At 45.8% G+C, this 25194-nt stretch overlaps 1 protein-coding gene across 1 annotated transcript in view; it reads left to right on the forward strand.

The window, feature by feature from the left end:
• Positions 1 to 25194, forward strand: part of LOC148011942 (neuroblastoma-amplified sequence protein) — a 111328-nt gene that overhangs the window by 64396 nt on the left and 21738 nt on the right. The window contains exons 8-9 of the mRNA XM_087669869.1: positions 549 to 908; positions 1777 to 3019. Of these exons, the coding sequence (XP_087525995.1) occupies positions 549 to 908; positions 1777 to 3019 (1603 nt within the window). The remainder of the gene's footprint in view (positions 1 to 548; positions 909 to 1776; positions 3020 to 25194) is intronic.

A 25194-nucleotide genomic window follows, 5' to 3' on the forward strand; every position in this document is an offset into this window, starting at 1 on the left:
TTCATTTCCTTATCTACCTGGTGATGGTTATCCTTGTGCTTGTTTTCATTTCCTTCATTGGGATTCGTATCCTGTTTTGATATTGTCGGCAATTATTATTGAGGGTTCTTGTAATGGAAGTTCCTTTCTATTAAAGCAAATGAACAGTGGGAATGCCATTGCCTTCAAGGAGGAAGATAGAGAGCCAAGCCTTGAGGAACTTAAGAAAAGCTAATGTTGGTCTATTGGTAGCTTTAGTTATGCTAGAAAAATCCAGTTTTTGGAATTTCTGTGCGAGTGGTCTTCAAACTCTGCCTTGGAATGTCCAACAAGTTATTCTACATTTGCAACCCTGATACAGTAGAGCACAGCAGAGAGCACAGCAGTAAGGGCAAAGATTGCTTTTAAGTTTTGAGAGTACGAGAAGGGAGATGCAGTCCTACATCATAATGTATTATCTGGGAAAAGTTTGTTCTTTTGGTGTTAACTTGTAATATATGTTCAGAACCAGCAAGAATCATAGGTTGATTTTAAAAAAACATTCACAATGTGCTTTCTGTATTATGCAGGTCCCTAAACCCATTAGCTTCTTCGAGAGTGCAAAGGACGATGAGAGGGTTGTTAAGCAGCTTATACATTTGTTGCTTACCAAATTTGGTCGACGACAGCCACCAAGGCCTGATTCAGATTGGGCATTGATGTGGGAGAATCTTCAGAAACTTCGTTCTCTTGCATTTCCTTTTCTGAACAGACAATTTTTATTCCTCGAATATTATCGTGGCCTTTTGAAAGCTGGAAAATTTTATTTAGCAAAGTCACAGCTGAATAGTTTGGGCAGTGGTTTGCTATCTGCTGAGAAAGCTGAAACAGTAATCATACAAGCTGCGAGGGAGTATTTTTACTCTGCCTCAAGCTTGGAGTCTTCAGAGGTAGTTTTCTTATTTTCATGCCAACTTGGAAATTTTAAGATGCTAGTTACTCAACATGATTTGAGCTTTTTATCAATTAATATGTTATGAAGACAAGGTGTCTGCTTTTTTCATGTTTCATTGCATGCAAGGCCATGAAGCACCTTAAAATTTTTGAAAGCTGTAGACCATTTAGGCCATTTATCGTAACCTGATGTAAGGCATGTTTATACATCTCTGACCTATAACTGGATCCTAGAATGGAAAGCATGCTTGAAGAAAAACAATAAAAAGAAGCCTGTGCTTTATAGTTGGAGTCTGTTATGTATGATTTGCAAGCTTGGTGATCCTTTGGCTTTTCAAAGGACTGTCTCTTAGTGAGGAGTGTAACTGTACAAGGGTGCCTGCTGTGAGAGCTATTCAAGTAGAGTGTTTTTAACTTGGATGAATGCTTTGAGAGTGTTTTTAACTTGGATGAATGCTTTGTTCTGGCAGGCAGAAGCTGCATGTTTCACCCCGGTGTGTCCCCCTCCCCCCCCCCCCCCCCCCCAAATGCAAAAAAAAGAAAAAAAGGCAAAAGAGAGGAATGATCTGTCCTACATGACCTAGGGTCTCTGAGCTAGAATATGCTGCTGCTCTATGGCGTTACTGCTCTCTTCCATACTAGAGATAGTTTGTGTGTTAATCACACAAACTATGCTGCTGCTCTATGTCGTTACTGCTCTCTTCCATACTAGAAATAGTTTGTGTGTCAATCACACATTGTATTTCAAAGATTTCCTGTGAATGATAGATTGAGATACGCGTTTTAGTTGTTATGATCTTCAGAAAGACTCAAAGTTTTATCAGATTGGTCTTTCTTTTAACATCTGAACCTGTTCTGCTGCAGATTGACAAAGCAAGGATGTGCTTGAATCTCCTGCCTGAGAGCAAATTAATTGCTACTGAAATGGCCCTCATTGATGCTGTTACGCTGAAGCTACCAGCTCTCGGAGTTTCACTTCTTCCGATGCAAGTACGCCAAGTTAAGGACCCGATGGATATTGTAAGAATGGCCTTGAATAGCAGTAGTGCAAGTGGCCATCTATTGGTTGATGATGTGTTGGATGTGGCAAGGTCACTTGGGCTAACTTCAAGTGATGACATTGCTATGGTAGAAGAGGCAATAGCACGTGAGGCAGCTGCGACTGGGCAGATTTTGTTGGCTCTCAATCTTTGTCTTGGTTTGATAAGAAAGGGACATGGATCTATCTGGGACCTCTGTGCTGCCCTAGCCAGAGGACCTGATCTCGAAGGAATGACATTAAGCTGCCGGAAAGATCTTCTTGGTTTCGCTTTAAGTTATTGTGATGAGGCATCTGTTGAACAGCTCCTCACTACTTGGAAAGAAACGGATTTCCTAGAAAAGTGTTCTGAAGTGAAAACAGCTTTCTCTTCCAAACTGAGATCTAGTTATGATGAGGATGAGCACAATAATATTGTATGCTTCGACAATGTTTTCGGTTGCACAAGTGAGAAGAAGGATTTACATTATGAGCAGCCTCAGAATGTGTTGACCAAGGTGGCACAAGAAGAGATTGCTAACATGGATGCTTTGAATAAAGACAACTTTTCGAAGGAAAAGAGGAGACTCTTTGATTGTCTATGCTCGGAACTTCCATTGCTTTTACCTATTTTAGAAACCGAGATGCTTGAACATTTTACATGTGGAGATGTGGAAGACATAGTGGAGACAAGTTGTCTTCAAACAATTAAAAACCTCTTCCAAAGCTGCAGTAAGAAAACACCACAATGTGTTGCAATTGTATTTCTTGGGCTTGCACATTGTGACATTTCACCAAAGGATGAGCTGATTTGTCATGTTGCTCGAGTTGCAATGCAAAAATTTTCAGAGGGCAGGGAAGGTTTGATCAGTTGTGGCTATCTGTTAAATCTCTCTGATTATCATGCTGGTATCAGCATTCTTGAACAAGAATTGCAAGAGGCAGAGAAACTGGAGAAGCGGTGTCAAATTTTGAAGTTAGCATTCAAGTATGCCTCTTTGCAGGATGCTATGCCAGAATCAACAACCCCAAAGCAGAGGAGGGGAAGGTTGTGGAAAACTATAAGGAATTCTGATGCTACAGCTCCAGGTGAAAGGATGCACAGATGGTACCTAAATTATAACTTTTCTTTTGAAAAAAGAGGGGTTTACTCTTTAGATATGGCATGTATGATGTTACCTTTCTTTCTATGCATTTTGTGTTATCCATTCTTGAGGGAGGTAGTAAGCTGGGAGTAGTAAATTTGAGTACCAAAGGCGAACTTTTGCTGCCTTCTGGGCCTTTTTCTGTCTTCCACATCAACATGGAGCAAACAATAGAAATCTCGTATCATACAACCATTTCACAATATGACTGTTACTTGTCACTCCTCCCTACTCTACTCATGGCTGCAGCTGCCCACTGTATTCAGTGACATGACTAGTGCTAGCAAGTAATATGTGCCTTACATAATTGCTTTTTGTGTTGGCTGCATGATGTGTATTTGCTTCATCTGACTGTTTTTAGTGGTGTCAGGGGGTGCAAGGCTGCAGGTGATCCTGGGCTTTGCTTCTGCTGGTGGGTTTGTCCACCTGCTGATGCAAGCTACTTCTGATTTGTGCATGGAGCTAGTTATGCTTACCCTCCCCTATTGGCAGTGTTGCAGGTTTTGATGCGAATTAGCATTGCTCTCTGTGCTTTCATACATTTAAATTAGATAAACTTCAAGGGTCCCTAGGGCCAATGCATGCAGTGTTTTCAAGGGAGGTTCAATCTTCATGCTATGAATTTCAGTGTAGAGCTCACACTGTAGACATGTCATAGCCTTTTCATTTTTTGTGTGAAGCTCTGTAAAGTGCCACAAGGTAGTCCAGATTTGGAGACATCCCACATGGCTAGGGTGGTGCATCTTTTGTAACAAAATTTCCTCATTCAGTCTTTTTAGAAAGCCCTGTATCAGGAACAGGCAATGACAAAAATTAACCCTTTTGATACATTAGGATTGCCAAATGGATACTGAATAGAGTGCTTGTGTAATGGAGCTTCAAGAACCTTGGCCTGCATGGTTATGATGGCAAATAGATCTGTTGGCTGCTTGCAGAAAATTGCCAGTGTACCTGACAGATACTAAGTGTATCTTCCTAAACAACCATCTCAAGGAGGGGTTGTTTACTGCTCAATGCCAGGCTTTAGCAGCTTGGATTAGATTCTAGGGGAAAATGCATGGTGTTGTACAAACTGATATAGGTCTCAGAGCTTGGTGTGTGCTATTGTGTCTATAGTTCGATTTTTGGACCTTGCTCTTTCTAGAAGTGCGTTAAATGCTGGCTTTGTTATGCTTTGAAAATACCAAGAATGCCAGATATATGTGATGGCATGTTATGGTAGGTAATTTTAGGCAAAGAGTTAAGTACACACATTTGTTTTTCTTCCAGAGAAAAGTAAAAGTTCTATTAACAGTCCTTGGGACAAAAAGCAAAATACAAAGCAGCCCTGTAAGGGACTTCCATATCAAGAAATATGTAACAAGGAGAAGTCTATTACAAAGCTTGAATGAATAGCCAGTCGGGAGGTGTATGATACCAGACCATGTGTTTCAGCGAAAAAAGTGCCAGAATCCCATGTTTTGAGAAAAGCATCTCTCCTCCTCCTCATAGTCTTCGAGCTGCCATGTATTCTCTTCCATCTCTCAAGGAGAGTGTGCATAGTCTTTGTCCAAACCCTGAAGAGAGTCTCTGCAGTAGATATGTTCAGAAAATCAATAGGGTGGCTGCATTTGGCTGTCCATATGTACCAAGCAATAATGCTAGCTATGAGCTCCCATCTATGACAATACCTATGACAATACCTGCGAGTCCATATTGTATGTGAGGAATCTGGCATGATGACCCTGCTTACAAGCTTCCCCGAAATAAGATAAGCGTGACACCCTTGTACATCCTCATATTGTATGTTAGGAATTTGGCATGATAGCCCTGGTTACAAGCTTCCCCGAAATAAGATAAGCATGTCACCCTTGTACATCCTCATATTGCACAAGCTGGGCCTCTATTTGTATCCCAAGCAATTTTGCCCCCCATAGCAATCATAGAGTCTGTAGTGCTATGAAACACCATCCTAAGGGCTCTCCTTGAAACCTCTTGGGAAATCCTATTTGCAATACCTTTGAGTCTCCTCATGCTCTCCACATCAAGCACAATGGACAAGGGCTCTACCTGTTGGGGGGAAAGGCACCTCCGCCTAGCCGCCCGTGTATTACTACACTGACAGTACCCACACTTGCACATTGTAGGCGGTGGGTGCCCATCACTATCACTTCATTCTTTATTCTTTCAGTGACATTTGAATAAAGGGAAGGCTGGTACTCTTGCTTCCGCTTGTGCTTCCACTTCAAGGCTCACCTCCCTTCAACTGGTATCCCTTCTTCTTTGTGAGCTCGAGCTTGGTCCGACAAACTCTCAACTTCCATTCAAATACCTACAGCAATCATCTCTTTTTGTTGGCAGCCATAGCCACTCCTTTCGAGCTTCCTATCTATTGCATTTTTCTTGGGAGCCTTCTTGAGTAAGTTGGAGCAGCCCCCATAGCCCTCACCTTGTTGGTGCAGCATTATGTACTGTGGAACAAGCCCTTTTTTTAGCAGCAGCAGCTCACGTTTTTCATCTCCTATAGCATATCTTCTTCATTGGGCAACTATACAAGCACTTATACACTCGGTTTTGATGCTTGGCATTGATCCTTTCACTCTTGGCATTCCATTTGAGCGATAAGCTTCAGTTTTGGACTATTATAACAGTCCATGGACTATCATAAACCAGGGTAGCACTTATCTTTGATGTCTACACTCATTGCCATTGGTTGGATGATGCCCGGTTGATGCTTATATATTCGGGGATGCTATGTCATTGCTTGGAGTTGATTTTGGACAGATTTAACCACTTCATTTACTTTGTTTTGGCTAAGGTTTGCTGGCTCGAAATACAGGGCGCCCTCTATTTGATGCTTCTATGGTCAGCTTTGTTGGTCTTATGATACCTGGTTATGCTGAAGTGATGTCTACACGTACGGGAATGCTATGCCCATGTTATGGGTTGGATTTGGAGCTAATTTTGGTACTGCAATAGCTTGGTTTGACAGTGTAGTGCAGCAACGTTTTAGGTAGGTTTCCGGCAAGGACACCCAATGGAAACCTCTGGTCAAACGCCAGCACATTCTGCGAGTGCCCCCCAGTCAAACACCTTGCGAATCATCCTCTCTGAGGAGAAACAACTCTTAGCCGTCTGTGCCACAAAGCTGGAGTGGAAAGAAACAATAATCTTCGGTCAGGTCGTTGGACACTCCCCATCGAGGGCTCTGTTGTAGGATTGGCTCCACTTCACAAAACACTACACATTGGCATAATGCAGATCGTGGAGACAGTCCTCATGGGTCAAGGGATCTTCATGGTTCGACTCACCTCTGCGGATGCAACTCGTGAGTTAGTGGAGAGCTCGCCCTATGCCTCCACGAAGGGGGTCATCTACATGGTTCCCTAGTATAGCGGCTTCACAGTGGAGACATTTGCGCTCCACAACAGATTTCTAAGCCACCTAGTCACTTTACTTTTCCCCGGACTGGCGGTAGAGTACCGCCAGTTAGTGGAGGACTTTGGGCGGCTCTTTGGCACAGTTCTTCCTACTTCCTTTGCGGATACAATGACAGTTGCAGGAGTCCCAAAGGTACGAGTGGTCGTGAAAGACACAAAGAGTATATCAAAGTTCCTGGAGATTGAGGCAGGAGGTCACTCCTTTAGGCAGCAGGTCATTGTGACTGGGCAACCAGAGCAGTGCCTGCGCTGCCATGACTTTGGGCACCAGGCAGCGGATTGTACACATTTCGAAGCCAAGGCAGCTTCGTCGACAGGCTCGCAAGTGGATGTTGACGGCCTCAAATGGGTCCAGAGACGACATAAAGGGAGACGGCAGGTGGGGTCGCAGCTAGCTTCTTAGACGCAGCCTCGACAACAGGGAGGAGGGCGAGCGACGCCCCCTCGGTAGAACACTCCGCAGCCCCCCCGCCCGTCCCACCCTATAGGACCGCAGTCTCCCATAGCCACCATCCGCGCCAGAGACTACCTCACTTGAGATCCCACAACCCCCACATTCCCTCCCCCACACCTCCCAGGCTCCCCCCACTGACCCTGGCCCATAGCCCCCCCCTTCGAGGGCCACCAGCCCCCCCTCCCCCCCCCCCAAAACACTTGCCACATATCTCTGACCATCCCACCATCCCTGGATCCTCTTCCCCCCCACCACCACCCCTGTCGAGCACCCCCTTTGATCCACACCCATTTCAGGTGATTCCCCCCTAGACCCACTCTCGCTCCTCCCACAGGAGGTGATGAGCCATACACGCCTATATCCTTCTCGCACCAGCAGTCTTTCCCCTCCCACACAGCCACTAGCTTATCTGCCCTTGCCGCCCGTCATACCTTCCCAAGACGGGCACAGTTGTTGCCATAGGAGTTCTTCCGCAATGGCCCATAGACCTGAGAGTTGCGGAGCGCGAAGAGTTCCCACTACCTCTAGAGGTGGGGATCTTCGTGGTTTGCAAGTCAAGGAGGGGCAAGGTCCATCTACTAGCACCACTGGATGGACCAAACTACTCTTTTTTCTTTCAGTCCTCTCACTTAGGGGATTGGACGACGACACAGATAGAGGAGTTGAAGAGTCAGGTGGCGGATCACATCTCCCAGTGGATGGGAGGACTAGCACTGTTTGCACAGCAATGGCCTGGTTGCATGATGGACATTAACTGGTGGGCTGGTGGCGAGGTCCCACACTTGAGCATTATCTTTTGAGTCCCTCCACAGTGGAGGGCTCCGATTGATGTGATCGAGTGGCCCCAAGCACAGACGGCCCATTTCTACCAATGTACGGAGTCACGATTTTTAGCATGGCTGATAGATGCATTGATAGTACCACCTGGAGCAAGTATCACCCCTATGGTCCGACCGAGGGCTACCATGGGGGACTGGAGTTTGCCGTCCAAACCTGCGGCAAAGCATACTTGCATGCCCCATAGTTTCTCGTTCTCATCAGCAGCCTCCACACCGAACAGATGTCTATTCGGTCAGTCCCAGGTTTTCCCATGAGCTTATACCTTGCATTTTGGAATGTGAATAGTCTCCATTACAGTGGGACACGTGGTTCCAGGAAGTTGATTGTTCGGCAGGAGCTGCAGCCTGTCCTTGCCGAATGAATCGACATTTTACTTCTACAGGAGCACAAGCTTACTCCCTCCCAGGCCCAGCGGATAGGAAAGGTACTCTCGCACAACTCGCACACTTACTGGGAGCACACCATAGGTGCCCATGGCAGGAGTGGAGGCGTATGCACCTCTATTGGCCCGAGTCTCACCGCCTGTGTACGAGACCACGGGACGATAGTAGCAGGGAGGGTTCTATGGATCAGATTGGATATTGGGGACTCGTGCCTTGGAGTCCTCAATGTCTATGTGCCTACAGAGGTTAGGGCACACAACCAGTTCTGGGTGGAGATCGCGGATGGACTTCTAGAGGTGGACTCCTAGATCATTGGAGGAGACTTCAATAACCTGGAGGCTTTGGAGGACTAGCAGGATAGAGGCAAAAACTACCAGGGCATGGCCGGGGAGGAGCAGGAGGTATGGGAGGTATTTCTATTGGCAGAAGGTGCATGCGATGCCTGGAGAGACCCTGCCTTCCACAGGAGGGAGAGGTCATTGGACTTCTCTTGGGGTTACAGGTGGCTAGGTGGAGTCTTGCTGGAGTGGTTGGACACGTTTTATGTGGGAGAGTGGGGAGGCTCTCGTGGAGGCCAAATTGGATAGTTGGCGGGCACCATGTTGTCCGATCATTTCCCGGTTCTCCTAACACTAGATCCCCCACCATCTACCCTAGACACACGATCCCGTCGGATCCCTGACTCAATCTATAGGAGGGAGGAGGTGACAAGACAGATAGAGCAGCTTTAGACTAGGGAGTGGGGCAGGAGGGACCGGATCGCAGAGGAGGTTGCAGAGGTCCTAGCCGAGTCGAGTAGAATCTGCCAAGAGGCAGCCATACAGGCCAGGAAACAGAGCTGGGAGGAGGAGAGAGTACTCTGGCGGGACCTTGCAGCCACGCAGAGGTTACTACAGGAGGCACCAGGGGATTCCACCCTCCACGCATAGGAGGTGTGAGCACGAGCAGTCATTGCTGGCCTAGAGGACAGGCGCTCAGAGTTCTCTTTCCGCACCTCAACAGCTTTCTGGGCGCAGAAGGGGGACATGATGTGTAGGGAGTTTTTCCATGTGCACTAGCCTTGCACATCAGGAGAGCAGATACGTAGCCTTCGAGATCAGTATGGGAGGACTCGTTCTAGCCCAGAAGAGGTGATGGTGATTGCCATTGACTACTACAGACGCTTTTCTAGTAGGAGATAGCCTCAGCTAGAGGACAATGATGTAGGCAGCATGTCTGGGATCACATCCTGTCCATCGTCACAGAGGAGATGGGACGCTCTCTCCTAGCCCCCTTCACAGGGAAGGAACTAGAGGAGATGGGACGCTCTCTCCTAGCCCCCTTCACAGGGAAGGAACTAGAGGAGGCTTTCCATACAGAGGACGGGCAGAAATGCCCAGGAGAGGATGGCCTCTCTAAGGCCTTCTTTACTACCTAATGGGAAGTGGTGAAGGACACCCTACTGATGGCCTTCCAGGAGATTTTCACTTCAGGAGAGATGCCCAGGGAGTCTTTCGGCAGGCCTTATCAGTCTTCTCCCCAAAGGGGGAGACCGATTGCAGCTTTCCGAGTGGAGACCGATCACCTTATTGCCAGTGGCCTATAAGGCACTGGCAAAGATGATTGGTAGGCGACTATGCCCCGTGCTGCCAGACATGATCCATGACACACAGGTAGGCTTTGTCCAGGGTAGGAGTATCCTAGACAATGTATTCACCTTCTTTGAGGCGACAGAGTGGGCTCAGCACATTGGACAGAGACTGGCCGTACAACTCTTGGATTTCGAGAAAGCTTATGACAGGGTGGACTAGGATTTCCTAGAGGGCACCATGGTAAGGTTGGGTTTTCCCTAGGCTTGGATCCATGGGGTCTTCGCACTTTATAGATCGACCACCAGCAGGGTTCTCATAGGTGGTAGGCGAGGGGAGGAGTTTCGGCTGGAGAGATTGGTCTCGCAGGGCTGCCCCCTGGCTTTGTACCTGTTCCTACTCTTTGCAAAGGCAATGTCTCACTCCCTTAGGTCTCGTGTGAGCGGATTACGCGACCTCCGACTTCCAATGAGAGAGGAGACTGAGTTGTTAGACTTAGAGTATATAGATGATACAACACTCTACATAGAGGACAATGAATTGATGCTAGAGAGAGTGAGGCTTGCTCTTGAGGTGTTCTATTCTGCAGCGCGAGCAAAAGTTAACTGGGTGAAAGGGTGAAAGTTGGTTGGTTTCCTCACAGACCCGGACTCTAGCACGGAGTGGGGCGTCCACCTAGGATTTAGATGGGTGAGCAGAGGGCAGACTGTCCGGTATGTAGGGTTCCAGGTGGGACTTGACATCACTCCCGCCCAGCAGTTTCTTCCAGTTCTCGATTTTATTCGGAGGAAGCTAACCTATTGGAGCCTCGCTCGCCTCTCACTAGCCAGCCAAGCCTTGGTAGTTAACCAGGTCCTCCTAGCGATGGCATGGCACATCGCCTTGTGTTGGTGCTTCTCCTCATCCTGCGTAGTGCAGCTTCGCTACCTAGTGCGGAACTTCCTTTGGTTCGGGTCAGATGGCTCCAGGGATTCCATGGCCAAGGTAGCATGGGCGACCATCATGTGGCATCGGTCAGAGGGAGGGCTTGGGATCATATACCCAGAGTTTCCGAGTATGGCCTTCTGGCAAGCTAGTTGTCTGCGGCCTCACACCGGTAGGGCAGACCTGGAAGGTCCTATTGCAGGAGAGTCTTCAGGATTGTAGACTGAGGCTTGGCTGTGAGTGGAGGCCATCCCTGAGATGGATCTTCACGTCAGCCCAGATCACCTTTCCTGTGCAGCTTACTCTGCGTGTGGCAAGGCCTCTGTAAGGCCCTAATCCAGAGCCCCCTAGACTGCCAGGAGGAGATAGACCATCAGCCGGTGATTTAGAATCCCCAGGTCAAAGATCGGGAAGAGGTAGAGATTGGTGAGTGCCCCCATATCCAGTGGGTTGGTTGGGAGGCCGGCCCGCCGGCTCATATTATCAGGATATGGCGAGAGATGTACAAGATGGCAGATGAGGAGGTGCTGCAGCAAGTATCAGGCTGCCAGAGAGGAGTGGAGTTCAGAAGAAGGGAGATAGACGCAGCAATACCTCTGGAGTGGCTTGCTCCCCCGATACAAGTGCCGATAGAGCCCGGGGAGGTATGGGCTGCTAGGTTTTCACTAGCAGGCACCCCCCTACAGGTGGCAGGTAGAGTGGGCAGCGCCCCGCAGGGGACTTTCTTCACCGTTCAGGAGGGGGGGCGTCTGGCTCTTGACAGAGGATAGCAGGATGAGGGGATAGCTGCCCTTTTGTGGAGGAAGATTCGGGTGGTGGGCCTTCAAGGGAAAACATGGTGACTGGACCCCTATGTTTTTTGGAAGGAGCTCAGGGAGTGGCGCCTTTGGATTTGGGAGGGCAGACCACTTGATGAGTTGGAGTGGGATCGAGGAGAGTGACTATGGCCGGCCACTGCAGTCGCCAAGAAGCCACCGAGGTTCCTGGAGTACATTGCCAGGATTGGCAGACACGTATTGATGCAGGAGGATATGGATTGGGCGCCGTCACGTAGCAGGCACTGGGCGGAGCACGACATCATGGAGCTGTTTCGACGGACCTTCTGGCGCCGCCTATGGGATAGCTGGAGGCCGAGAAGGGTATTGTATTTCTTATGGCTGGTGGCACATGGAGGCTTGGCAGTGGGAAGTTGGCTTGCCCAGATGCAAAAGGAGGGAGGTTGTAAGCGCTGCTCACAGCAGCCTCTGGAAACCCCAAAGCACTGCCTTTGGTCATGTGAGGAGGCACAGCTCGTGTGGAGAGGAGCATGCCGCATCCTTCGCCGTATAGCACCCAACCTTGGATGTATCTCATGGGGAGCTTTCTACTGGCAGACAATCAGCCAGGGTCGTCACCTTCTGTATGATGCTGGGATGCAGGACACGATATTCATTATCAAGACAGGGTCGTGCGCGTAGTGGTCGGTTTGGAGGCTCTACCCATCCGCTAGGTATTGGAGCCCACAACAGATGGCTTTGAGGTATGGGAGATCGTAGGGGGTCTTATTGGATGACATATCTAGAAGGTGCAGTGTCAGGAGGCTTTTGGCGGAGAGAGACTTTCAGTACAGGTGACCTTAGTAGAGCTCTGGACCTCCATCATCCACTCTCTCCGCGGCCGTTGGGATCAGGTGTAGGGCGAGTCTAGGGCTTATCAAGAGCTCCGTTGTCATTTCATGTATACTTGGGGCGGCCAGGACTTGTTTTTCGTGATGCAGGCAGGCAGCTCTAGATGGCGATACACCCCCCCTCCATGGCTTCTTGGCCCCATCCCCCCCAGACCGCCTTGAGAGGCTTGTATACATGATGTATTCGTGACTTTGCCTCAGCTCCAGCTAGTCTGTTGAGCATGTGCACTCCGTTGTAATCAGTTTTTTTGAGTAATATAATTAGCCACATTTTATTTGCAAAAAAAAAAAAAAAAAAAAAACTATTGATGCTAGTATATTGGTATATCATATGCCCACAATTTGAGGTGGCTTTGAGCTTCATTTGAGAATTGGTTTACTTAGTTTTGACAGTGACTTTATTGCTGTTATAACCAGGGCTGAAGCCTATTTGGTCAGTGTATGCTCTATCTATTGGTCATGGGTGCTTCCCGGGTGACTCATATGACTACACGGATGGCGAATGTCTTAAATGGTGATGGAATGCATTTTGAGCCTTGTTTGAGCTTCGTATTGGTTGACACTTACTTGACATTGGACTACACTGGCATGCTTTGTGACAGAGGTTATACCTATGGTCTTTGCATGACCCATTGGTACATGCTTTGAAGCATATGTCAGTGATGCATACTACCTACATTGTTTGAGCTTCTTTGCCACTTGGAGCTTCAATTGGTCTTGTACTTGGATACTTTGGAACCTCTTTTGGATGTTTCTTGGCTTGTCATAGATTGACTTGGGTTCGAATATGATGTACTTGGATGCTATCAGATGCTTGAATGCTTACATGCTCTTGGTGCTCTCATGATGTACGATCTTAGCTATGAGATGTCTTATGCATTTACATGTTATCTTTGAGCTTGGTTGCTCATTTGCCATCGAATTTTGTGCCAGTGGGAGCTTTATGCTTATGGTCTTGGATTTAGCTAGAGCTTGTGGGTTATGCATTTGAGCTATTACTTGAGATTTGAGACTGGGATCTCTTACACATCCTTGACTATGATATTTTCTTGGTAGATGCTTCCATATCTGCTCTTGGATGCTTATGAGCTGATTTGATCCATCTTCATTGAGCATACACCGACCTTTGTTAGGTCTTGTCAGTGGTGTGTACATCTTGCTTATTACTTAGGGGATGTATCGGTTGTACTGATGGACTCTATTGACACATCTGGGTGTTTAGCTCATGATCATTGGCTGTCATAGTGCCTCTGTTATGTCCGCTTACACTTGGCCTTTGGCCCTTGGCCTTCTGGGCACTCCCGTTTCCTCGTTCGGTGTTCAATTCGCGATTTGGAAATTTCTGCTTGACAGTCTCGAAGTCCCCCATTGCCGGACATCTCCTAGGGTCTTGTCTAACACGCCAAGAAATTATGAAAATTCACCAACTGTTGTCTAGTGGGTCTCTTAAGCAATTTCGGGCATTGTCGCTTAAAATCATACTGATTGCAACCGTCGCCTTTGACGAAGTGTATTTTTTCCTTCTAGTAGTTTCTCTTATTTTCAGCTTGTTTTGACAGTGGTTTTGGCTTGTTTATTGCTAATTACAACAAGCTGTTTTATGCATAGTCTGCCTTTGCTTGACTCATTATGGCTAGTCATCTCAAAGATACGGCTTTGTTTAACATTGCCAAGTTGGATGGCACCAACTATGGCTACTGGAAATCTCAAATATGGCAGGTTTTGGTATAGAAATTGCAGATTAAGCCACTAAGAAACAAAGATATTAAACCTGAGAATATGGATGATGATGACGGGGCTGATTTAGATGCACTATGCAAGTCCACTATCATTTTATCACTCTTTGAAGAGGTCCATAATAATGTTGTTGAAGATGAAGATTAGAGTGCATGGAATTTATGGGAAAAGATTCATGAACTTTATGCAAAGCACACCTGTTTCACAGATGTATTGGCTTAAACAGTTGATGGATCTCCGCATGAAGGAGAGGACCCCATTGTTTGCTCACTTTAGCCAGTTTCATTCTATCATGAAGAATCTGCTTCAACAGGGTATTGAGTTTCAGGATAATTTGCATCCTTTGTTTCTGCTTGGCACTTTATCTGAGTCTTGGGATGTATTTTGCACCGTGATCTATACCAACAAACTTGATGGGCTGAAATTGCAAGATGTAGAGAGTGCTATTTTGACTAAAGAAATTAACAGGAAAAACAATGATGCTTCCCGTAGTTCACATGTTTTATCTGTTAGAGGTGGCAGAAGTGGCAATAAAGATAATGATTGTTATGGGAAGGACTCTTAGAAGTCCTGGTCTAAGTCATGTGGTGGACGTAGCAAATCCCGTGGACGTAAGTCTAATCTTACATGCCATTATTGTGGAAAAGCAGGACACATATGACCGTAGTGCCATAAGATGCGCGATGATAAGCGCAAAGAAAAAGGAAAAGAAATGGTACAAGAGAAATCCAATGATCGTAGCATTATTATTTGCAAAGTCCAGCGTAAAGATTGAGGAGATAAATGTCATGCAGCCTGAGGAGCCCGATGGTGACTACATCTTAGCAACCTCTTCATGTGATGCCTTTCAACTGACCGAGGCTTAGTCTATTCATGCACAGTGTTGGCTCTTGGATTTGGGTGAGTCTTTTCATGTGATCCCCTATTGTGAGTGGCTTCATACCTATTGCAGTGTATCTGGTATGGTGCCCTTAGGTGATGATCGGTCTCTTGCTATTGTTGGCATTGGTGATGTCACTCTAAAATTTCCCTCTGGTAGCACTTTTATTCTCTATAATGTACGTCATGTATTCTCACTGATTGAAAGCCTTATGTCTATTGGGCAGCTTGATGATGCAAGTTATCATATATGCTTTGATGATTTTGTATGGAAGATAACTCGTGGCAGGCTTGTTCTTGCAAGAGGTGCCAAGTTTGGTAGCCTCTATCTGTTGGTTGTATCTGGTTCTACTCTTGATTATGTTTTGACAGTGGGTTCTAACCCACATGTATCTCTTTGGCACGCTCGTTTAAGGCATATGTCTCTTAAAGGAATGAAAATGCTTCATGCTTTGCAGTATATCTCGCCTTTTGACTACTCACATTTTGAGTCGTGTGATCATTGTTTATATGGCAGACATACTAGGAATTCGCATAAGAAGTTTGGTATGTCACGTATAGGTGAGCCATTAACTCTTGTGTATTTTGATGTTTGTGGACCCATGTCTTGTCAGTCACTAGGGGGTGCAAAGTACTTCGTTACATTTATTGATGACTTTTCATATAAGGTTTGGGCTTATCCCATAAAGCAGAAGTCTGATGTCTTGGCAGTATTTCAGTGTTGGCTTGCTTTAGCCGAGAACCAGTCTAGGCATAGACTGAAATATCTAAAAACAGATAATGGGGGTGAGTATATCTCACGTACTTTTGAGTAGTTTTGTGATGAGCGGGGTATTAAGCGTTAGTTGACCGTCCCTTACACCCCTCCCCAGAATGGTATGGCTGAGCGTATGAATAGGACTATCTAGGAGAGGATCCACAGTATGCTTAGTCAAGTAGGCTTACTACAACATTTTTGGGTTGAGGCAGTCTCTACTGCCGTGCATCTCATTAACAGGTCACCTTGTAGTGGTAATGAATTCTAGGTTATAGAGGAGGTATGGATAGAAAAGCCTCCCTTATATGCTCATTTGCGTGTCTTTGGATGTGAGGCCTTTTGCCATATGCCCAAGGATAAACGCAATAAACTGGATCCTAAAAGTGTGAAATGCATTTTTCTTGGCTATGGAGATGCAGGTGAGGTGGGATATCGTCTTTGGGATCCGCAAGCGTGGAAAGTTATCCGTAGCCATGATATGTTCCACGAGGACAAAATGCATATGCAGCCTGAGAAAGCTATTGAGATACACAGGGTTATCTTTTAAGAGGAGCCCCTTGCTCCCGCACAGCTAGCTAGACAATGTGCATCAGCTGATCCTCATGGCCAAGATGTTAGACAGGATGTTAGATAGGATATTGGATAGGCAGTACAACCTGCATCGAGGCGTTCTACTAGAGGTAGACGACCTCTTGACCGCTATGAGCCCTTCATAAATTATGTCTTGGTTACAGATACTAGAGAGCTTCTCACCAATGATGAGGCTATGCGCGGGGGTGACAGTCACTCCTCGAAGAGGGCTATGCAGTCTGAATTGACTCGTTGCATAAGAATCATACGTGGGATTTGGTTTCTTTGCCTAGTGGCAAGGGGACTTTGCCTTGCAAGTGGGTGTACAAGTTGAAAAGTACCCTTGGACACCCCAGGCTGGCATACAAGGTCAGATTGGTAGCAAAGGATTTTAAGCAGGAGCATGGTGTTGACTTTGATGAGGTCTTCTTTCCTATGGTTAAGATGACCACCTTACACTTAGTCTTGGCTTTGGCTGCATATCTTGACTTGGACATGTATTAGTTGGATATTAAGATGGCCTTTTTACATGGGGACTTGTACGATGAGATTTACATGGAGCAGCCTACGGGCTTTGCAGAGCCTGGCAAGGAACACCTAGTGTGTAGATTGAGGAAAAGTATTTATGGCTTGAATTACGCACCTAGGGAATGTATCATAAGTTTGATGCATTTATGCAGTCACAGAGCTACAACCGTAGTACTATGGATCCGTGCTTGTACATGAAGAAAGCCGGTGATGGATCTTAATTGATTTTGGTACTCTATGTGGATGACATGCTTTTGCCAGGGAAAGCTCATGATGAGCTAAAATTTTTAAATCTCAGCTCAAGAAGAGCTTTGAGATGAGAGATATGGGACATGCCTCTCATATTTTTGGTATGCGCATTACGCGTGATAGGCATCAAGGACTACTCTATCTATCAGAGAGAGAGTATATTCATAAAGTTCTTGAGCGCTTCTGTATGCAGGATGTAAAGCCTATTGGCTGCCCATTGCCTTTTCATGTGAAGGTATCACATGCCGATTATCCGTACACAGATGAGTAGAGGGCCGAAATGGCCAAGATTCCCTATGCATCCGCAGTGGGCAGTCTTATGTATGCCATGATAGCCACCCGTCCAGATATTGCTTTTGTAGTTGGTATTGTGGTGCGCTATATGGCTACGTCTGGCTAGAGGTATTGGGATGTTGTGAAGGGTATTATGAGGTATCTGAAGGGCACTGCTGATATGCGCATATATTATGGCAGCCAGGATATAGGAGTCGTAGGATACACTGACTCCGACTATGCAGGACATGCAGATAGTAGGAAGCCCACCTCTAGCTATGTATGTGAGCCTATGCAAACAAAGTCATTGGGAGGATATTACTATTTTGTTACTTTTATTGATGACTTTACTCGATTCTGTTGGGTCTATTCTTTGGTGAAAAAGTCAGAAGTGTGTGATGTATTCTTGGCTTTTGTTGCACTTGTTGAGAACCAATGTGGCTATAAAATAAAGACTCTCCGTTCAGACCAAGAGGGGGAATATATGTCCTCTATGCTGAATTCTTTTTTGAAGTAGAAGGGCATTGTTTATCAATTCACTACTGCTTACACTCCATAGCAGAATGGGGTTGCAGAGAGGAAGAATCGGTCACTCATGGAGATGGCTAGATGTATGCTGAAAGCAAAGAGCTTGCCACACAGTTTTTAGATGGAAGCCTTAAGTATGCTCACCATGTTTTGAACAGATGCCCCTTCAAAGCATTAAAGAAAATTACACATTTTTAGGCTTGGAATAGCCAGAAACCTTTTGTTGGATACTTTTCTACCTTTGGTTATCTTGCATATGCACACATTCCCCAGGTACTCAGAAAAAAGTTGGATAACAAGGCTGTCAAATGCATTTTTGGGGGATATAGTAGTGAGAGCAAACACTACAAACTTTGTGATCCTATCTCTAAAAAGGTGTTTGTTAGTAGGGATGTACTCTTTGATGAAAAATCTGAATTATCCCTTGCTGGTTTAGACACATATCAAGCTGCCCGTGATGTATTTGAAGGGCTGCTGCCCATTTCATTTGTGTGCTGAAAAGCCACTTTCTCCTCCTCTTGTAGATCCCCCTCTCATCTTGGCGAGAATCTCCTCCGCAATGTTTTGAGGGATCTCCTGCATGGAGCAACTTTTCCCCGCGTCTTGGAAAGATGTTGGAGAAGCCGAGTTGCACCACTTGTATAGCGCTTCCCGCAATACTTGCATGTCCAACGGTGGGAGTTGGACTTCTTTGTATCCCTCTCCACATAGATCGCATGCAAATTGAAGGCCTCGTGCTTCTCACGAGTCATGGTACCGATGACGGATAAAGAGGCCCCAGAGAGAGAGAGAGAGAGAGAGAGAGAGAGAGAGAGAGAGAGAGAGAGAGAGAGATGCTTGAGTCTTGACTCTTGAAACTTGAAAGTTGAGTCTTGAAAGTTGAAAGGGAAAGAGACTCGAGACTCGAGAGGCCCGAGGGTTGGGATAAAGTTGAAAGAGCAAGAGTGGGAGAGAGGGGATGGGAGATGAGAATGACAAATGCTTTGATAGGGTGTGGGATAGAGGGGATGGGAGATGAGAATGACAAATGCTTTGATAGGGTGTGGGATAGAGGGGATGGGAGATGAGATTTGAGAATGGCAAATGCTTCGATAGGTGCGGGAAAGAGGGGATGGGAGGTGAGATTCGAGAATGACGAATCGCAAGTCCATTCAAGAATCAAGATCCAAGAGAGGAAGATGAGAACGGTAAGTGCTTGTTTAATTGGTGTGGAAGCATGGAGGAGAGGAGCACCTTTTGTAGATGAGAGAAGGGTTAAAGTTCAAATAGTCAAAGAGGGGTCAATGGTCAAAGAGAGGGCTGCCAACTAGAAGGAATCCAAAGAGGGCTGGGGAGGGGAGTGCATGGCTGGAAAAGGGGGTGGGATGAGGTATCCAAGGCTTCCCACCCCCCAAAAAGTGCCACGCAAGCAAGCGGAGTAAAAGCGGGCGTATTGGAAATGCGTGACACGGGACGCAGGACGTGAAGGCAAGGTGGCCAAAACAGGCATGTTTTAACGTACGAATTCGTACGGATACCTACCGTACGGTACGTATCCGTACGAATCATACCGTATGAATCTTTCCGTACGATGTACGAAGGCAACTATGTCTGGAGTATATGGCCAGGATTGGGAGACACGTATTGATGCATGAGGACATGGACTGGGCGCCATTGCGTAGCAAGTACTAGGTGGAGCACAACATCATGGAGGCTTTCCGACGGATCTTCTGGCACCGCCTATGGGATAGTTGGAGGCCGAGGAGGGTATTTTATTTTTTATGGCTGGTTGTACATGGAGACCTGGTGGTGGGGAGTTGGTTAGCCCAGATGCAAAAGGATGGAGCTTGTAAATGCTGCACACAGCAGCCTCTGGAAACTCCAAAGTGCTGCCTTTAGTCATGTGATGTGGGGCAGCTCGTGTGGAGAGGAGCATGTCGCATCCTCCGCCATATAGCACCCAGCCTTGTATGTATCTCATGGGCAGCTTTCTGTTGGTAGGCAGTCAGCTAGGGCTGTCACCTTCTGTATGAGGCTCGGATGCAGGACACGATATTCATTATTGAGGCTGGGTCGTGTGCAGTGGTCAATCTGGAGGCTCTATCCATCCGCCAGGTGCTAGAGCCCTCGGCAGACCGCTCTGAGGTATGGAAGATCGTAGGGAGTCTTACTGGATGGCATATATGGAAGGCGTGGTGTCAAGAGGTTTTTGGCAGGGAGTACAGGCGACTTTAGCAGAGCTTTAGACCTCATCATCCACTCCCTTCGTGGTCAATGGGACCGAGTGTAGGGTGAGTTTCGACCTTGTTAGGAGCTATGTTCTATTTTCATGCACACTTGGGGCAGCCAAGACTTGTTTTTCGTGATGCAGGTAGGCAGCCCCAGATGGCAATACACCCCCTTTCCATGACTTCTTGCTCCCATCCCCCCCAGTCTGCCTTGAGAGGCTTGTGTACTAGATATATTTGTGACTTTGCATCAGCTCCAGCTAGTCTGTTGAGCATGAGCTCTTCTTTGTATTCAGGTTTTTTCTGAAGTAATATAATTAGCCACACGTTATTTGCAGAAAAAAGTAGTATATTGATGGACAATGCCTTACTGCTTCAAAAAATTATTCAGCAAGGAAGACATGTATTCCCCTCCTTGGTCCAAATGGAGAGTCTTAATCCTGTAGTCATATTGATTTTTAGCAAGTGCAACGAAAGCCAAAAATGCATCATACACTTTTAACTTTTTCACCAATGCATCACCGATTGGCCCCAAAATTTGCGCCCCTTTCGGTACTTCTTTAGCTTTATTGAAGAAAATGTTGATTTACAATGGGATTTTCCCGATCACCTTCACAATCCAAACTCCCCTTGCTGTCCAAAGTGACCAGCAAGTTTTCAATCTAATTTGCCCCTTGATTCGGGCACTTAAATGGCATTCATCCACTTCATAGACGATGGAAATGCCCCAAATTCAATGGCTAGCAGCCCTCCACTTGAATTTGGCTGGAATTCACCTTCAGCCCTGAAACATCCAAGTCTTGGAGCTTCCAAATTTTTTGCCACGCTTCCCGAGGTTGCTGCTAAACCCTAATTATTGCTGTAAATTAGGGTTTACAGTAGAGAAATTTGCAATTTCTCAGCCTCCAAGGGTCCAAATGCTGAGATCTTTGGAGCAAGGCTGTGAAATGGCTAGGAGATGAGAGAGAAAGTTGTAGAGAGAGAGATTTCAGAGTTTTGTCGCGAAGAATGACTGAAAATCAGTCAAATGCAGTTGTTGCCTTGCCACAACAACTTGTAGATGCAAAGAACTGAGGAAAATTAGTCATTTATTGCTGTTGCTCTGTCTCAACAACCTGTAGATGCTGTTATTTGCTGTTGATTGGTCTTCTCTTGCCCCTGGCTGCCTCAGAAGGTTCTCCAATGGCTGCAAATCAAACCAACAACATCTCCTTCCTCTCTCTTGCAGGCTAAATATACTAAAAATGCCTCTCTCCAGCCTCTAAAGACGTTTTTTAGTCTTGCATGGGGATTTTTGACAAGTGGCAATCTTCCCAAATGGTTTTTCCAGCATTATCCATAATTAAATATCAATTTTCAGTCTTTGAATAATGAAAATTAATCTAATAATTATTTATGTGCATTGAAAAATAATTTGATTATCCAATAATTAAATTGGCTAGGCATCTTCCACTCCTGAGTGTCTCTACGTCATCTTTGACCATCAAATTGGTGTTAGCTACCATTAAACGCTACTTCTCTAGTGTCACCAACTGACACTTATGGCCAAATGAATGACCTAGGCCAACAATTAGCACCAGATACCACCAAGTACCTGTGTGGCATAACTTATAGCAACTTTTGCCTTTGACATCCCGTGATTTCCTTGGGTCCCGGGCACGTAAATTTACTCTAACCCCAGTTACACCTTACATGTGCAACATTTACTTAACCATGTGATGAAAAATTAATCCACATGTTAAGTGAGGTTTCAAAAATACATGTTCTCATGACACAAGCTGCGTTGTGACAAGCGTAGTTGGCGGCTGGGGAGCGGACCTACAAGTGGCGCAAGTGGCGAGCTGAGTAGGCTGACCACGTGGAGGGCTGGCGATTGGCGACGAGGAGTTGGTGTGGGTAGAAACGGTGTTTTGATACCAAATGTGGGAGATGGAGGATCAAAGCTCAGCTGAGAGTACATAGTTGACAGTGGAGAGGAAGAGAGTGAATACAATACACAACTCCCAATGCAATTTCCAAGAGTATAATGAAAGTACAAAGTACAACCCTTAAACCTTAGGGTTATTAATGTGCGTTTATGCCCAAAAGGTGTAAAACACAATAAGTGACCGAATTGTGGAACATAAGCACATAAAATAGAAGATAATATAACTAGGGAAAAAACCTTTTGTAAGGAGAGTAAAAAGTGCCCCAGTGTCCTATCGTGGATCACTGAAACTCCTCTGTGAGCGTAGGTGTGAGTCAAACCCAACATTGTACACCCCCTCTAGGTAGTGATTACCCTTCGTAGGGTGTGATTTACCCTGTTTGCCCTTGTTGGCCATTTATTAGGGCTATACTAGCATTTTCGTGACCAAATGATGTTGGTTGGCCATTTTTGGCTAGTCGACTGCCATTTTAGGCATTTGTCTAAATTGCTATTGTAAGCTAGTGAAAGTCAATTACAACTAGGCGTATGTAGCAGTAAGATTGCCACTTGCTTTTGGTCATCACTAGTTGATTCATTTTCCCTATCGTGGCAACCCAAAGATGCATGGTATGTTGGGGACTAGGGCCCCTTGTGTGAAGATATGTTAGGGTTTGCACTAAGAAAACACAGAATATATGAACAAGAATAAAACACAATAGCTTAGACAATGACACAAAATGCAAAATGCAAAAACACAAACACGCAGAGAGAAGAAACAGAGCTTTGAAGTGAGTGAATGAATGTTGTAAATGATGGAAAGAGTGTACAAGATGCTCAAAGGCAAGGCAATGGATGTAGATGGAGTGTGACGTCCACTGGAGACAGATCCCAAGGTTTGTAACCACCGATCAGAGTTATAGCGAGGCTGGAAGTGAGTGATTAGCAGGCTGGATACCAAAATGCAGCAATGGACAAGTGTTAGGTGGAGGGCTGCAGTTCATAAAGGCTGAACAGCAGATGGTGATGGGCTGCAGGTTGGAAACAGGGTGCCAATAGCAGCAGAGAGGTTGAGGACTGATGTGACTTGCAAAACAAGGATGAGGCTGAATGGTGGGCAGCTTGTCTATTTATAGATGCAGAAGAATCCTACCAAATTAGAGTTTTGCTTATGGGACACAAACTCTCTTGGAATGCATTTCATTTTAATGAAAGTTTAGTAATTACATGTTTTGGGGCTGTTTAAAAGAGCTAATCAGTTTGTAGTGCATTTTTAGCTCAACCTTGTGTAGGCTTTGGGTATGGCCTTGTTTTGCTAGGGAGGGCAACGAGGAAGCCAATTGCATAGGCTTTGGGTAGAGACTATCACATGATGTAAGTCACACTCTTGCTAAATTAACCATGGCTCAGTGTTGGTGCATAGGGAAGGTTATTCTATACAGCATGCCAAGAAGTAAGAGCATCAGGTGCATATATATTTAGATACCAATTAGATGCCTAAATGGTTGAAGAATGATTCAAAGAGCATGACCAAGTATAAGCATGCTGTTAACATAGATCAAAAGAAGAAAAAATGCTCTACTATTGCAATACAAACACCTTGGATGCTGATTGGTCCAATTGTTGTGGATCAAAATGTATAAAGGCTAGACATAAACCGTGAATCTGGGATGTTGTTCTTGATTGTATTCTTGACATTTTCTGACCTGTATGATCAATTCAGGAGAAATATCTGATTTAATGGAGCCATTTCAGTTGGAATGTGTTCTTAGGGCAAGTTCTTTGCGATGCTATGTTTGCAAACAAGAGTGTCCTTGAATGCTACTAGAGAGAGAGAGAGAGAGAGAGAGAGAGAGAGAGAGAGAGAGAGAGAGAGAGAGAGAGAGAGAGAGAGAGAGAGAGAGAGAGAGAGATTAAAAGTGAGAGGGTAATGAAAAACACTTCTTTTTATCACTGGATGAATAAGAGCATGAAAACCATGGCGTCAATGCATTCAAAATGCCATCACATGGGGTTAGGGTGGGGCTAGCTTCAAGAATGCCAAATGCACCCTGGGATCATAGCCAATTTTTCTCAAGTGGACCTGAAGATAGGGATGGGTATGCATGGCAAACTGGTCCATAAATTATTTGTATGCAGGGACCTGAGATTGTATGGACTTTGCAAATCAAACAATAGTATTTGGGATACTGGATTGTTTAAGCCAGCTGCTGAAGAAGGCAATGAATGGTTCCAAAAGTGATTCCCTAGCGGTTAGCACGTGGACTCATAATCATGAGGTTGTGGGTTCAAGTCTTGCTAGGTGCATTGCTTGATTTGATGCCTTATGTTCACATAGTGTGTTCATGTAGGTCCAATCTATTTCCTGCTTGACTCGGTCATCCCAGTTAGTAGGGTCACTAAGGAGGAGGACCCAGTGTAATCAAGCTCCACTATTCATTTTGCTAGTTTTGCTAGGTGCATTGCTTGATTGGATGCCTTATGTTCACATAGTGTGTTTGTGTAGGTCCAATCTATTTCCTGCTTGAGTCGGTCATCCCAGTTGGTAGGGTCACTAAGGAGGAGGATCCCAATGTAATCAAGCTCCACTATTCATTTTTCTTGTGAGCTATCCCGCTCTCTCGGCGAATGCCCTTCTTCCCCCCAGCCTCCAAAGCGGTTACCACTTGGGCTTATAATCATGAGGTTGTGGGTTCAAGTCTGGCTACGTGCATTGCTTGATTGGACCCTATGTTCAAATGGTGTGTTCATGTAGGTCCAATTTACTTCCCACTTGACTCCGTCATCCCAGTTGGCTTGTGAGCTAGCATGCCCCAAGAAAAAAAAAACCTCCCCCTACTCCAAACTTATTTTATTTTATTTTATCTCTTGTGGCCATTTAGATGTGTGTCTTATCGCCAACACGGGCTGGGTGCCGGGGGGGTGGGGGGATTTGCTGAGGGGGTAATACACATTGGTACCAGCTCCAAGTTTTGGAAGAGCCTCCATGCAGTCTTGTTGTGTTGATCCACTGATTAGGCACTCGTTCAACTGGTAAAGGGACAGAGAAGGGCCTACAAAAATGCTTTGTGAGAAGGGAATATTTGAATGCAGACGAGGGGAAAATGGTAGTTGCACCTGTTCAACCAGACAACCTGTAAAAGCAGGGTTAGCTAGGATGATGGCAATAGGTAAGGGAGAAGACGAACTATGGCAATTGTGTGCTGATAAGAAGGAAGCCATCACAATGCC

The sequence above is a fragment of the Lygodium microphyllum genome, chromosome 28 (genome assembly GCF_053477565.2).
Source record: "Lygodium microphyllum isolate KBCC chromosome 28, Lygodium_microphyllum_v1.1.10, whole genome shotgun sequence".
Taxonomy (NCBI): Eukaryota; Viridiplantae; Streptophyta; class Polypodiopsida; order Schizaeales; family Lygodiaceae; genus Lygodium; species Lygodium microphyllum.